Source organism: Mesocricetus auratus, unplaced genomic scaffold (assembly GCF_017639785.1).
Source record: "Mesocricetus auratus isolate SY011 unplaced genomic scaffold, BCM_Maur_2.0 Super-Scaffold_100676, whole genome shotgun sequence".
Classification (NCBI taxonomy): domain Eukaryota; kingdom Metazoa; phylum Chordata; class Mammalia; order Rodentia; family Cricetidae; genus Mesocricetus; species Mesocricetus auratus.
This window is the reverse complement of record NW_024429266.1, coordinates 12,381,920-12,397,289: the sequence shown is the minus strand read 5'-3', so window position 1 is coordinate 12,397,289 and position 15,370 is coordinate 12,381,920. Positions and strand designations below refer to the sequence as shown.

Genomic DNA, 15,370 nt, shown 5'->3' with positions numbered 1-15,370 from the left:
GAGTTAACTACTTCTCTATAGAAAACATAGGCATGCATCGTTTTGTACTAATGTCTCCTAAATTTAAGGCAGGGGGATTACTTATGCAGAAGCAGATCCTCTGTCAGTATTTTTATAGATAGAGCCCATTTGCCACTTAGATTTCCTTTCCTTCTTTTATTTTTAGGTCTTTGTTTCTTGGGTTAAAACGTCTGACCACTTCCCTGTCTTTTTTCCTCGATACAAAATGTTTTTGCCATTTGATTTGTTTTTGAAATTTTCATTATAAAATAATTAGAGGCTTCTATGAAAGTCACAATCATAGTAGAGCATTCTTGTACGCTCTTCACGTGTGCTCTCCCTCCCCGTGCTGTGATGCTCCAAACTGCACAACCAGCTGTCCGGTAGTGCTAATGAAATGACAAAACTAGCCGGGCAGTGGTGGCGCACGCCTTTAATCCCAGCACTCGGGAGGCAGAGGCAGGCGGATCTCTGTGAGTTCGAGACGGGCCTGGACCCACAGCCTCCAAAACAATACAGAGAAACCCTGTCTCGTAAAAACCAAAAAAGAAAAGAAAAGAAATGACAAAACTCAGCTGCTTCGCTGAGGTCCATTTTCCATTCCAGGATCCTTACTCCACAGTTGCACATTGCATTTGTCTCTTAAGTCTTCTGATCTGTGATAACTCCTTTTCTCGTCTTTTGTGACCTTAACGATTTTTTAATGCACTAGTTAGTTATCCCATAAAGATACATCAGTTTGGTTTGTCTGCTGTTGTCTCACGAGATGATACATTTGGGGCTGGGATGTTGTAATAGTTGGGCATCCTTTCACTGTCTCAGGTCAGTAGCACGTGAGATGCATCTTGTTGCTAGCAATGCTAATCACGAGTTCCGGGCTAAGGTGGTTATAACCTAATACAAGTGTTGTATTTGTGCTGAAAAATGCACCCATTAATTTTGGCACTCATCAGTGGAAAACCCTGCATCAGTCAACTGTGATTTCCCAAAAGGGGTGTCTGTTCCTCTAATTCCTCACACATGTGTCACTCAGGATTTTTTTTACAAGGAATAGTTGTTCCCTCCTCTTCTGTTCACATATCTGTGCAGCACGAATAATAAAAACCCAGAAACGAATATTGGGGTTCGATTGAAGCTCAGAGAAGCAAAACAGCCAAGTCTCCAGAGAGCTTTTATCTCTACCAAGGCTGGGGAGATCCTGTCCTCAATGTGGCTGGAGACTAATTCCATAAGACTGAATGCCTAAGACTGAATGCCAGCTCTGAGATCCTGCTCCCATCTCATATACTTCTCTAGTGCTGGGATTAAAGTTGTGGGCTACCACCACCCAGCTTAGGTGGCTAACCAGTATGGCTGCTGGGGTTAAAGGTGTATAGCACCACTGCCTAGACTCTATGGCTGTGGTTAGCTTTACATTTTGATCTCCACCAAGATTTATTAAATCAGAAACAATGTATCACCACATATCTGTGCTATAGGTTCAATTGTATTTGAATTCTTAGATTATATTTTCAGTATAGCGGGATTACTTTATATTCTTAGCTGTGGTACATGCAGCTTTCTGGGTTTTCCTAGCCTTTGCCAATGTTGTATGGCCAGCCTTTAAAAAGTTCCCTTCTCCATTTCAATGGGGAGGTAGTAATAGCACATTTTGGTGATTTCTGTTTCACTAGGACTTGATAGATGATTCGTATTTCCCCAGCTATCACCTATATGTTTTGTCAAATGTTTCCTGCCGCTGTGTGTGAGATAGCTTTTAAATGTGCTGGGTCAAACCTGTTACCAGCTGTGAGATTTGCAAGCCCTCCCTCCCCCCTTTGCTTTAGCTTCTCATTTTCCTTAATAGAGCTAAGACACCTGGTTTTATAAATTCCCAGCACATCAATTTATTTCTACCATGCAGTATGCTTTTTTTGTATCTAGAGCTTCCTGACTTCAGGGTCACGCTATTTTCTCCTAGGATTTCATCCATTTGTACTGCATCCATGTTTAGACGTAGGCTTCATCTTGGATTAATTTGTGTAAACTGCAAAGTACGTATCGAGTTTCCTTTCTTTGTTGGGGGTGAAGGAAAGGGTCCACAGACATCTAAACTGCCAACTCCTTCCCAGTAGCAGCCTTGCATTTGTTGTTGTGTTTCTGTATTCACAACAGTATTATACTTTCTACACAAAAGATAATATTCTCAGGTTTTATTTTTGGCATGGCTGCTCCTACCACAACTCGTTATCTGCGACAGTTCCTTCCGTTTATAATGTTAAATGCAAATCTTTGCACATGTCTGTGAGTCTCTCCATCAATACAGAGTAATGTCTGCTCATTAATTAAGTCCCTGTCAGTTTTTGACAGGACTAAATGTTGTGGCTAGTTTTGCAATGTCGTTTCTGAAAGACTTCGAGAAGTGCTAACTCTTCAATGCTGTGTTCCAGCCACGATCACTCCTTTTCACCAAGACCCTCGCCTCTCCACCCTCATTGATTTGGTTTCAGCCCCAGATTTATCTAATGAGAAAGAAAGTGTAATCAAATATAAGAAGCAGGCCCGATGGCCAGATTTCTATATCCTCTTTGAAACAGATGATAACTACCAAAGCAAAGTAAGTTTTGAGATATTATGTCTTGAAAGTGGTTGATAAGGGAACAGAACCCCACTGAAATTATTCTATGAACATGATGTGTGGGAAACTTCAGAGCATCCTAAGTCATGGCAATGGGACCATCATCCCAGTGTGACTCTGTTTGTCTTCCGCTGGTCTCTGAGCTCTGCTTGCCACAGTTTTCCAAACCTCCACCGTGGAAGTGAGCTTTCATCCCTGTGACTCCTTTGTGACACTGGCTTGCCAGCATGTCGGCTCGCCATTCCCCAGCCTTTCCCTCACCACCTAACTGCGTATTTTTGTCCAAATTGACGTAGAATATCATTATCTCAGCTTGTGTCTGGATTCTGTGCTGCCCAAAAAACTATGCCATAAGAACTAAGTGAAGCCGTAAGTGCGTAGAACTGGCTTTCTCTGGTGTTGTTTCAAGAGAAGTCACTTAAAAACCACATGGCAAACAGTGAAATAAATGACTGGTCTCTGCAATACATAGTTCAATTAACACCGTGATTACAAAGTTAAATATCTGTGTAAACTTTACATAAAAGTCAAGTATTAGTCATCTACATTTCTTGGTCTTGTTTCCAACATAGTTTAGTATTTAATTCCAGCTCCAGACAGAATGAATTGTACAAGGACCATGATTTAACAGAAACTTGCCAAACTATGCGTTTCCACTCCTATCATAAAAGTTTTGAGTAACATTTTCATTCCCGGATTGAGTGTGCTGGCTATTGTATTATTTTCATTCCCGGATTGAGTGTGCTGGCTATTGTATTATTTTCACTCACAGATTGTGAGTGTGATGACTATTCTAATATTTTCATTCACAGATTGTGAGTCTGCTGACTACTGTATCATTTTCATTCACAGATTGTGACTCTGCTGACGATTATTGGTAATTCAATGGGCCTGGTTAGCGATTACAGCTGCAGGTTTCTAAAGTACTGTTACATGGTAGAAAAGGCCAAAGCCATGAGTATGAAACTGCCATACATGGGGATCTTAACGTCAGTAGAGTTTAACACTATAATACATAAATTCAGGAGCTACCTAAAACAGATTGTGACTATGGCCATTGAGATGCGCCTTGGAATTTTTTGTGTGAAAACTTTGGATTATCAATTATCCTGTTTACCATATGTTGACAACATTATAGAAATGAGCTACAACCTGCTACGCTTTGCAATTGAGGAAAAAAATACAAGTCTATTGGAAGTAAGTCTTTAAACCTGTCCTTTTCCTTAAGAAGATTTCGGATTAGATTATAACTGTAAGATACACACTCAAAAATACGCAGCAGTATTATCCTCAGAAAACATGAAAGTAGTGTGATTGTGTTTGCTTTGGCCTTCAATCTTTATCTTTGTGTGTGTGCATTCGTGCATGTGAGTGTGACTTTGTCTTTGTGTGTGCGCATTCGTGCATGTGAGTGTGACTTTGTCTTTGTGTGTGTGCATTCATGCATGTGAGTGTGACTTTGTCTTTGTGTGTGTGCATTCGTGCATGTGAGTGTGACTTTCAATCTTTGTGTGTGTGCATTCATGCATGTGAGTGTGACTTGCATGCCGCTGTGGCAGGAATGTGGAGGTCAGAGGACAACGTCATGGTTAGCTTGTCTTCCTCCTTGTTAGACATTGTGTCTCTTTTTTTTGTTTTTCGAGACAGGGTTTCTCTGTGGCTTTGGAGGCTGTCCTGGAACTAACTCTTGTAGACCAGGCTGGTCTCAAACTCACAGAGATCACCTGCCTCTGCCTCCCCAGTGCTGGGATTAAAGGTGTGCACCACCAACACCCAGCGATTGTAGCATAAACCAGGTCCTTGGGCTCCTGGGAATCCTTCTGTCTCCACTTGATCTGGCCCTGGCAGCCCTGGGAGTACAGACATGTGTGCTGCTGTATCTGGTTTTACAATTAATGGAGAGCCAAACTTGAGTCCTCAACTGCATAGCAAGTGCTTTACCCAGCTCAGTCATCTCTCCAGCACCTATGAGAGTTTCCTGTGGCCACATTGAAAGCTGTGACCCATGTCATTTTCTACCCCCATTTCATCTTTTTAACATGCATCAATATCTGGCATTATTTTAGATGTCCGTTTGTTCATCATCCTCTCAGTTAGAACATAAGATCCACTATGCTATAGAGTGCCTGTGGTAAATCTTGGAACGCTGATGAGTGTTCAGTATGTATTAGGGCTATCACTGGGGGTGGTTCTCTTATGGAACAAATTTCTAAGACCATTTGAAGTTTCTGTGGAAAACTGCAAGCATGTAAACACCTGGGAGCACCCCAAATATAAGTTTCTAGAACAAATATGGAGCCTCATATACTAGCCATTGTCTGCACTAACATCCTCAGTAATGCCCTCCACCTGCTTAAAGTCTGGAATTTATGAGAGCAGCTGTCATTTTCCCTTTGTTTCGTCAAACTACCAATACTTCTCAGAGCTAAAGTTAGTGCTAGCCATTGGCTGTACTTCTGCAATATAATGGTGAGAAGACAGCATGATTCTTGCACAGAGTCTTAACATAGCATAAAGTCTCGCCAGAAGTATCTCACGGAGCCTGGGTGGACCGAGGATAATGTTTTAAATGTTAATTACTAGAGAAGTGCCGGCAGTGGAGAAGCTCTGGGTTGGCCTGCAGGATATTTCAGGCAAATGTTAATTTAACCAGATTCGGTTACACATGACCCCCCTCCCACCACCGCAACCACCAAAAGGAAAGAACCGTGGCTTACACAAGTTAGAACTAATGCCTCTGTCAGAGAGTAGCATTGCACGGAGACACAGCCTAAGGTCACCGTGAGACTCCACATGGCCACTGAGAGACTGGCTGCTTTGGGCTCACTCTGCCTTCTGCTAAGCTGCTCCGACATCACATCCCTCTTCTAGGCAGCAGGGCAGAAGAAGGTAGCACACCCACTGTGAGTCTGAGAAGCTGGGCAGCAAAACGCATTCATAGAATTACCTTCCTAAGCGTTTCCCAGTACCATCTCACATCCTAACTTATAATTATTCATTACTTAAAAATACTATTTTATAACTTTTCTGAGAATTTCGGGCAATGCTTTTTGGCCATATTCACCTCCTTCCCCAATTCCTCCCAGCTCTGCCCCCACACCCTACCCACTCAAATTTGTGCTCTCCTTCTGTCTCTTTTTTAAACCCATCAGCTGCTCAGGTATGGAGCCTATTCTGGAGTGTAGTTGAGTTACCAGGGGTCAAACCATTGAAGAAAACCAACCGTCCCTCTCCTGGAACCTTATCAAATGCCAATGTCTCCCTAGCTGGGGGTGGGACTTGGCATCTGTCTCCCCTCCCCATACTGGGATTTGGTCTGGCTTGACCTTTCCCAGGTCTTGTGCAGGCTGTGACAATCGTTGTGCATCCGTAAGTGCGACTTCCCTGCTGTGTCCAGAAAACACGATTTCATTGAGTTCACCAACTCTGCCCTCTCTTCATTAAAATTCCCTGGACTACGGAGGGGAGGACTGCAGAGAGATGTCCCATTTAGGGCTAGGCATTCCACAGTTTTTTACTCTTTGTGCCTTGGCCAGCTGTGGGTTCTCTGTGTTAACTGCCATCTATCGCCAGAAGAAGCTTCTCCGATGAGAGTTGAATCACAATTCTGTAGCTTTATCATACATCTGATCTCAGACTACATTGAGAAGAGTAGAGACAGTAACACCTGATTTGCAGACAGTCTCTCGATACAGTGGGGCCCTGCAGGAGAACCTGGGATATGAATGATCAGAATGATGGCGTTCCACTCATATTCCAGCCTCGCCCTTGTGACCTACATGATACTTATTTATTTCAAGTTGTTCAGAGAGTATTCTGTGTGTCTTATAACATTTATTTTACATGTGAAACATAAGCACTTTCTAGTGGTAGAAGGATTTGGTAGTGTCAATGTTCGAGCATTTAGCAAACACTTAGAATTATGTGTACTTCGTATATTACATCTATAGAAGTCAGAATTCCAAGATACAACCAATATTTTCTAAAATAGTGAAATTATTATATACTTATCATTGGCACGTTAATAATTTCAGATCTTAGAATCATCACTGCACCAAATGGGTTGTGAGCCTGTGGAAGTAGAGGAATTTGTGGATCACTTTAATTTTTTGGACGATATTTCCTCGAATATTCCTCAATTAGAGAAAGATTTCACCACAATTTCTCAGTTGTACTCTGTTGTGAGGCATTACCAGATCGAAATTTCTGAAGAGCAGAATGCCATCTACAGAATCCTTTTCATGAAGCTTAATCATCTAAAAACAGCTCTGAAGATATTTGCCACAAATAAAGAAGCCACCCTAACTAAATTCAGGAACAGTTTGGAAGCATCTATTGTTAGTTTACGAGTGGATGTCAGTAACTTAAAAGATAAAGTAGGTGCTCTTCATGTTATTAAGTTTTCCATCTCAGTCTTATGTAACGAAATTCATGTAAATACTCATTGTCTATGGGATCCCAGCTAAATAGTTTAATCCAAATATATTTGCCCTGTGTGGTGCTTTCAATGAGAATTGTCCACATTTGAACACCCGGTCCCCAGCTGGTGGCACTGTGTGGAGAGGTTAAGAAGGTGTGGCATTGCCTGAAGAAGCATGTCACTGGGGGGTGGGCTTTCAGGGCAAGACCCTCACATACTTCCGGTTTGCCTTCTCTGCCTCCTGCTTGAACTTGAGGGAGTGAGGGCTCAGCTTTCTGCTCTGGCTGCCACGCCTGATCCTCGTAGTCATTGTTTCCCTGCTGCGATGGGTTTTTATTCCAAACTCTTCTGTAAGTTGCCTTGGTCATGGCATTTTATCCCAGCAACAGAAAAGAAACTAAGACACCCTGGGATTCACAAATAGAGTTTTGATGATTCGTGAAGTTGAGTGGGACATAAGATCACAAAACTCTCTTTTGTTTTTCTCTACCCGGAACTTAGCATTTTCTTTATCAATGGATGAATGTATTGAACATGGTAGCAAAATTCTTCAAAAACAGAATAAAAGGGAGCAACAAAAAGCAAACTCTGCGGACATTGTTCTAGGCTTTTGGGTCAGGTGGTAATATTCCAATTCCATTCACTTTATCATGTCAAAAAGCACGTTATTTGCTAAAGATCGTGCCAGTAAGACAAGGTTGTATTTTGGGTGGTCTGGCCTCTTTGAGTATCTTTCCCCTTGGTTTTAGATCAGAAGTCCCGTCCTGACGTGCGCCAGTACTCCAGTTCCAAAAGCCAAGGACATGGTCAAGTCTCTCACAGCAGAAGCTGCAAACTTGACTGAAAAAGTGAAAACATACTCAAGCTACCAGGAGTACTGTGACGATTCCCAGTCACACATGCACTTTCTTAACATGGAGGAGATGACGCAGATTGTGCTGTCGGAGATCTCCGACATTGAGTGCGACCTGATGCTGAGGAAGCTGCTATGGGAGGCACAGGAAGAGTGGGCGATATTTTTCTGGGAATGGAGGAGCTGCAGTCTCCAGAGCATCGATATAGACTTAGTGAAGAGTAATGTCTCCAAGTGGCTGCACGTAATCATTGTTCTGGAAAAAGGTACCGTGCACTCCTCCAAGCTTCCAATCCGCCAAAGGCAAAACGCCATTACAGAGAGACAGTTAAAAGAATTTAAATAGAGGTCATTTGCTAAAGCAAGAAACAGTTTAAAGCCTTGGTTGTGTGTGTGGGGGGTAACCACAAATAATTACGAATAGTTTGGTATCTTTTAAAGGTTGGTTTCATGAGCTGGGCGGTGATGACACTCACCTTTAGTCCCAGCTCTGGAGAGGCAGAGGCAGGCAGATCTCTGAGTTTGAGGCCAACCTGGTCTACAGAGCAGATGCCAGGACAGCCAGGACTGTTACACAGAGAAACCCTGTCTCAAATACACACACACACATGCACATACACACACACACACACACGCACACACACACACACACACGCACGCACGCACGCACACATGCACGTACAGCTTGGCTTCATGGCTAGATGTCCAGATATTTCAAAATCAGTTTTGACTCCCAGGGTTTGTGGGCTTGAGATGTCTTGATGCTAAGATCCTGCCTGCAGAATCGTTTCCTGAGTTCTATATCTGATGCTTATAACATCCTTTGGGCATTGGGAAAAAACACCTCAAGTCATTCTGAGACATTGAGACATTGGCCTGTGATAATCATCACATTTGAAATGTTGCCTACACAGACACTTCTACAACTTAGGGCTTTAGTCCCACTATAGAGCCTGTGCTTTAGAGGACAAAAGCCTGTATTCAATCCCCAGCAGCACAAAAGTAAAGGAACAAGTGTGTACAATATTATACATTAAATGTCACTGTCACAGTGGGACTGTGTGGAGCATGCCTACAATCCCAGCACTTAGGAGGCTGAGGCAGAAGGTCCACAAATTGAAGACCAGCCTGAATTACATGATAAGATCCTGTCCCAGAAAAAAATCTCAGCAAGCAAACAAACAAACAAAAATCTACATGTGGGGTATGTGTGTGTGCCACAATATTTTGCAAAATAAAACACTGCAAGGCATAGCCTCACAGCTTTAAAATAGCACATGTCATAGTCTTAGCATTTTTGTCATGTTTCAAAGAACAATGTATTAAACAACAAGTAGGCAACATATTGTTTTTCTTTTTAAACGTGTTTTATTTTTGTTTTTCAATTTAACTAAATATAATTCTATCATGTCTCTCTTTCATATATTCCCTTTAATCCCTCTCAAATGTATGGCCTCTTTTTCTCTGATTATTATTGTTACCTATATAAATACAAGCTTCAGAGTCCATTTATTGTTGCTTGTATATACATAATTTCAGGAGTGACCACTTGGTATGATCTAACCAATTCAGGGGCTCATCCCCAGAGAAGATTAATTCTTTCTCTCTCAGAATTCCTTAAGTTGCCTATAGGTCTTTGTCTAGCAGGGAGGCCCTGTGAGATCCCCCTTCCATGTTAGCGTGTCTAATGTGTGAGTGTGTATGTATGTATGTATGTATGTATGTATATTATGTATACTTGTGCATGTGTATATTCTTGTCAGTGAAAGAGGTCTGGGAAGCCTTATGCCAGCTGCCATCCAGGCACCACATTTTCCAGGACAACTTAGGTCTGTTCGATTTGGGATTTAGTCATTTATCCGGATAATTATTTTCTTATATTTTAATCCTTAGCTGATGTTATAGCACTTTGGCATCAGTAAAGCTTCATTGTTCTAGAATGCAGATTAACAAGTGATAAAATGGCATTATATTGATTAGCAAATTTTAAGAAAAAAATCTCACCTTCTCTGTTCATTTGGTTAAAAAGACATAAACATATCATTAGTCTAACAATTTGCTGGTATTTACAGGTTTACCTAAAAATGACATGGTAGCACACCTCAAACAGTCAGTGGTGGACTTCAAGCAAGAGCTTCCGATTATCAGAGCATTGGGAAACCCTTGTCTCAAGCCACGACACTGGGAGGCTCTACGGGAGATTACCGGAAAGTCAGTTTCTCTTGATAAAAACCTCTCAGTAGAGAAATTGCTAGCTCTCAAGGTAAATAAAAATAGTTGACAAGAACACATTGAATCATGAGAGGTTAATTACAGGCAAGAAGACCTACAAGGAACATACATTAGAAAACAGGGAAGTGGGCGGAATGTCTGGGACACCGGGGAGTCAGTGACAGGATGTTACATTTAGTGTGCGTGTGTGGGGGGGTAGATGACAATTCTTTAACATGCCATTTCCTATATAGATTACATTTTATAGGTCTATAAATACCAAATGCACTGTGGCTCATTTTACACATAGAGAAAATATATTAAGAACATATTAGGACAGTCTTACCAATAATTAGCAAGAGTTTGATTTCCTACAAAATCTGTTAGCTGGGGCTGTGGATATGGCTTATTTGTAGAGTTCCTAGCACTCAGGAACCCTGGATTCTATTCTTAGGACCATGTAAACCAACCTGGCATATGGTGTGTGCCCGTAATCTCAGCTGTCAGGAGGTAAGGGCAGACTGAGGGTCAGAAGTTCCAGGCCATTCTTGAATCCAAACCCTACCTGAGACCAGTCTGGTCTATGAAAAACCCTTTCTCAAAAAAATAGCAAAGCAAATGAAGAGCTATACTACATAAGTGTCGAGGCTTGATGTTCTAAGGTCACAGGAGATAATCCATTAAAGGCAAGAGCATCCTTTGAAAACTACCCCAGTACCACAGCATTGAAAACACACTTTTTTGCCTATCAAGATTTGACCATAAAGACTCAACAGAACTAGATTCAGGTGGCTCAGGCTTCGTCTTAACACATTGTCTGTGTCTGCATTTTATTTTTAGCCATCTGAAAGTATAGTAGGTGGGAAAGTTTTTCTGTAGCACACAACTTTTAGCTAGTTCTGGGGCTTTTTATTCTATTACCTGAATGATAGACATTAAAAAGCAAGCCTTTAATCCCAGGCAGGTGGATCTCTGTGAGTTCCAGGCCAGTCTGGTCTACAGAGTGAGCCAGGACAGCCTCCAAAACAATACAAAGAAACCCAAAAAAAAAAAAAAAAAAAGCAAGCCTCTTTCATGCTGCTGCTGGTTAAGGTCATAAACACTCACGGTGGACTTGAGCCCTTTGTGTCATCTTTGGAAACACATAACAAATGGTAAAAGTTAGTAATTTCTTGGTTCATAGTACCCGATGTGCTACATTAGCAAACAAAGAGATTAAGTCTCATCCTTTAGACCCGTGGAGATTATGTATAACAGTAGTGGTAGATTCAGTTTTCTAATAAAGGATAAAGACAGTAATCCCAGGTAGAACTGAGAAGTTCTCCGAGTCTCTAGAATGGGAGTGAATCTAAAGATTTTCTACCAGGATCTTACGGAAACCTGCAAGTCCGTGCAGTCGGAGAAGGCTGGAATATCTTACTAATGCATAAAGCACAAAAACTACAGCAAAAACACCCTTAGTCTTTGGTAGATCTAGCAAAGAAAAAGAAGCTATAGAAGTCTGGTTCATCAGGTTGCTTTCTCTCGGGCGATGCTCTAAGAAATGTTGTAGGAAGTAAGGGTCTGTTGCAAAAGTGGCAAGTACATGGGCACTGGTGTGGAGACTGGTGTGGAGGAGATGGCGCTGGCCGCACATACATGAGGAGCACGCGGACTCTGGTCACTCACTGCCTGAGATGAGATTAAGAAGACATTGGAGTCGAGCATGAAGCATGCGCAGTGACTCAACAGAGCTCTGTCGTAAACGCGGGGCCCCGCTGTCTACCTCACCAGTGTCAGACGTGCAGTTCCGCACACCTTTCAAGAAACGGGTTTAACTCTTCCGTTTTAGATGCTTTGGGAATTCTTTGCTCCTCTGGACATTAAGTGATTTCTTCATTTCAGATGCTTCCGTATGAAAAGAAAATAAATGAAATATCGATGGCGGCCACGAATGAAGCCGCTCTTGAGAAAATGCTGTTCAAGATCATAGAGCTCTGGAACACGTCCCCCCTGCACTTGGTCCTGCATCACACAGAGTGCTACTCCATCCTCATCATCTCATCCATTGACGATACCATAGCCCAGCTGGAAGACTCCCAGGCCATCCTCGCCACCATCAGAGGGTCTTCCTATCTGAATCCAATTAAGGTAGATGCTGTGGAGATGCTGTGGGAATGCTTTCATTTTCTGCAGCCTACCAGGTTCACTGTGCTTTCTGCAAACTCATATTTGATTTCAATTATTTGATTTTTCCATATGTTTGTACAGAAGATGGAATATTTAATAATGTGAACACTAAAAATAATTCTTATGCAAGTATTCATTAATTACTCATGAGGAAATATCAAAGTTTAATTTGGATGGGCAAGATAAGTTTATATGTATAAAAGCCCACAAAATATGACTTTTACCAGTTTCTCATAACTCATAAATGGCAGCCCTGCATCTAATAACTTAGCTAAAATGAATTTTCAAGTTTTAAGAAACTTAGTCACATGTGTACTTCTGATAGGCTCTCTTCAATAACAAAACTAAATAATTGGTATATGAATGTGTACCTGTACAGATTAGAGGGAGTCACGGAGCGGTCTGTGCAAATGGAATTCATATTTGTAAACATGCCAACACTTAAGGAAACATGTCGTTTAGGTGGGCCTTAGAGAGAAAACAATGTATGGAAAGGAGAGAATAAATCAAAAAAATATGATTAAAAGAAAAATAACAGAAAAAAAACAAGATTCACAAAAATGAGATACAAATAATTTTAAGATTTTAACTTTGGAAATGAGCAGCAAGAACAGAGTCATTTGAAGGACTTGATTAATCATCCTGTCCCAAAAAACCAAAACCAAACCAGAAGAAAAAATATATATATGTATGTATATATATATGTGTGTACATATAGTCTTGCATGTTACATGAGTTAATTTTATGTATGTGTGCAAGATTTGTTTCTCATATAATGTATGAGAAAATTAGATGAGCAGGACATCTGAAAACTAAAGACTGAATGATGAGATTTATTTTCATTTATGAGACTCTTTATCAGTAGTTCTGTTATGTCAATGACCACTAGTTGCCTCATCTCAGTTTCTATTATGTGATTCTTAGAAATTTCATGTATTTAGATTGTTATATGCGGGTTTTTTTCCCTTCTTGTAGGATCTTGTGAATGAATGGCATCAAAACTTGAACCTCTTCTCTTATACCATTGAGGAATGGATGCACTGTCAAAGAAATTGGCTTTATCTTGAACCAATCTTTAATTCTTTAGAAATACAAAAGTAAGAAAATTAAAAAAAAATATATATATATATATCATGTACAGGTTAAAAATGCACAGGGGGATTTGACTTAACATTCCAGAAATAATATCCTCGATGAGTGAACATCAGTTGTGGTTTGAATTAGAGCCTTGCCGGAGGAAACAGGCAGTTGACTGTGAGCACTGAGGTTTCATCACCTGTGGTACTCCCTGTTTTTCTCCACTTCCCGTGTGCGGACCCCACGTGAGCAGCTGGCCTCCTGCTCCAGCTGCCACGCCTCCCTTCCTGGTGGAACTCCCATAGACTATTACAAGGATCACCCATCTTCCTTTTGAAAGCTTAGGTCCCTGAGTTGCTAAAATAAAGCTATGAAAACCAAACTGCATCGATCGGAGCCTTACAATCCTTGAGCCGTGTTATATGTCTCTTTAGTTCTGGGAGACTAGCGTAGCTCTGATGTTAGTACAAAATGTGCTTCTCCATGGCATTCATACATAAGTGAGAATGTCCCACTCTGCACCAGACAGACTAGCGGGACTTGGCATTTCCTCCTCCATCCACAGCACTCAAATTAATTGACTTCTAGCTTCTTAAAAGTGCTTGCTCTTGAGAGTGCTCAAATGGAGACAAAGGAGGTGTCCAGGCAGAAGCTAACGGGCTGCTGTAGGCATGTGCCAGGGCAGCGTGTCACAGCAGGAGCAAACAGCGGGGCCTTTTCCCTTGTAGCACAATGACTGGGAGCAGAGACCTAAGTTCATCCTAGGAGGGCCCACCTCCTAAATGTTCTACTACTTCACAGTGTCAGGGCCTGGGGACACATTCAAGATGCAGACTGGAGACACAGACAGCTTTCACTTATTTTTACACAGAATTTCTGTGCATCTATTTTCTGTTATACATTAAGTAAAATCTTGATAAATGATTAGTTGTATTTTATCCTGTTTTTCTTGAAATACATACTGCTTATAAAAATAGATACAATGGCTAGTCAAGTAAATTTGTCTTATAAATGCAACAAAATTATCTTATAAATTCAACAGTAGCATAGACTTTAATTGGTGCACTCTCAGAATTATTTACATTTAATTGTATTTTTAAAGAGATCTGGCAGCAGAGACAAAGCTCTTCTCCCAGGTGCTTGTCATGTGGAGAGAAATAATGTCGCGAGTACTGAACAAACTGAACGCTTTGCACATAACCATCACTACAGGAATCATCAACGTTCTGAAAATCTGCAATGGACATCTTGAAAACATAAAGAAAAGTCTGGAGGTAAACTACAGTAGACCCAAAGCACCACGGTACGGTGACGCACCAGGGCAGACTTTCCTCTCTGTGTTCCTGCCAGCAGCTTTTCAAACTGGGTAACTAGTCAAATGAGCCTAGGGAAGCACCAAGCTCCTCCATGCAGCCGCATCTCCTTTAAACTGAGAAGAGCCCCCCCCCGCCCACTACAAGCTTAGTGCATTTGAAGCACCTGAGCTGGCCCAGAGAGAGCCTTTACTTAACACTTAATGAAGGCTAATGACTTCATTAGTCTGACCTTTATTACGGTGGTAAGTGCAGCGGAAGCTGGGGCAGAATGATTGACATTTGTGAGCTGGCCAGCAAAGCAGCCGGAAATCACAAAACAGAGCTGCGAGCACATTGTGCTCATGTTCAATGCTCACCACCTGTAAGACACTTAAGTGGACATTGTCAACTGTGGGTACAATCCCTGGTCCATGATTTTACTTCTCCTGGTTTCCATTATTTGTAGTCAGTTGTGATTTGAAGATATGAAATAGGAAATCCCAGAAATGACTGATGAGTCTCTAGTTATGAACTGGTCTACGTAGTGATGAAATCTTCATCCTGCTCAGGACGTCAATCACGGCTTTATCCAGTGGACCCACCCCCTGCACACTGAACAGCTCACTGCCCCCTCACTTACTAGGTCTGCTGCCACAGTTTCACAGTGCTGTTGCCAAGATCCTAAGCTTCCAGAAGGATCTCTTCTGCACATTAAGAGTGGCTGACTT

The 15,370-nt window shown here is 41.5% G+C and overlaps 1 protein-coding gene across 1 annotated transcript in view; it reads left to right on the top strand.

The window, feature by feature from the left end:
- The window catches only part of Dnah14 (dynein axonemal heavy chain 14), a 184,436-nt gene that overhangs the window by 27,314 nt on the left and 141,752 nt on the right, over window positions 1-15,370 (top strand). The window contains 8 exon segments of the mRNA XM_040738878.1: window positions 2,430-2,596; window positions 3,470-3,814; window positions 6,652-6,993; window positions 7,787-8,156; window positions 9,963-10,153; window positions 11,986-12,231; window positions 13,246-13,367; window positions 14,450-14,621. Coding sequence (XP_040594812.1) covers window positions 2,430-2,596; window positions 3,470-3,814; window positions 6,652-6,993; window positions 7,787-8,156; window positions 9,963-10,153; window positions 11,986-12,231; window positions 13,246-13,367; window positions 14,450-14,621 — 1,955 coding nt within the window.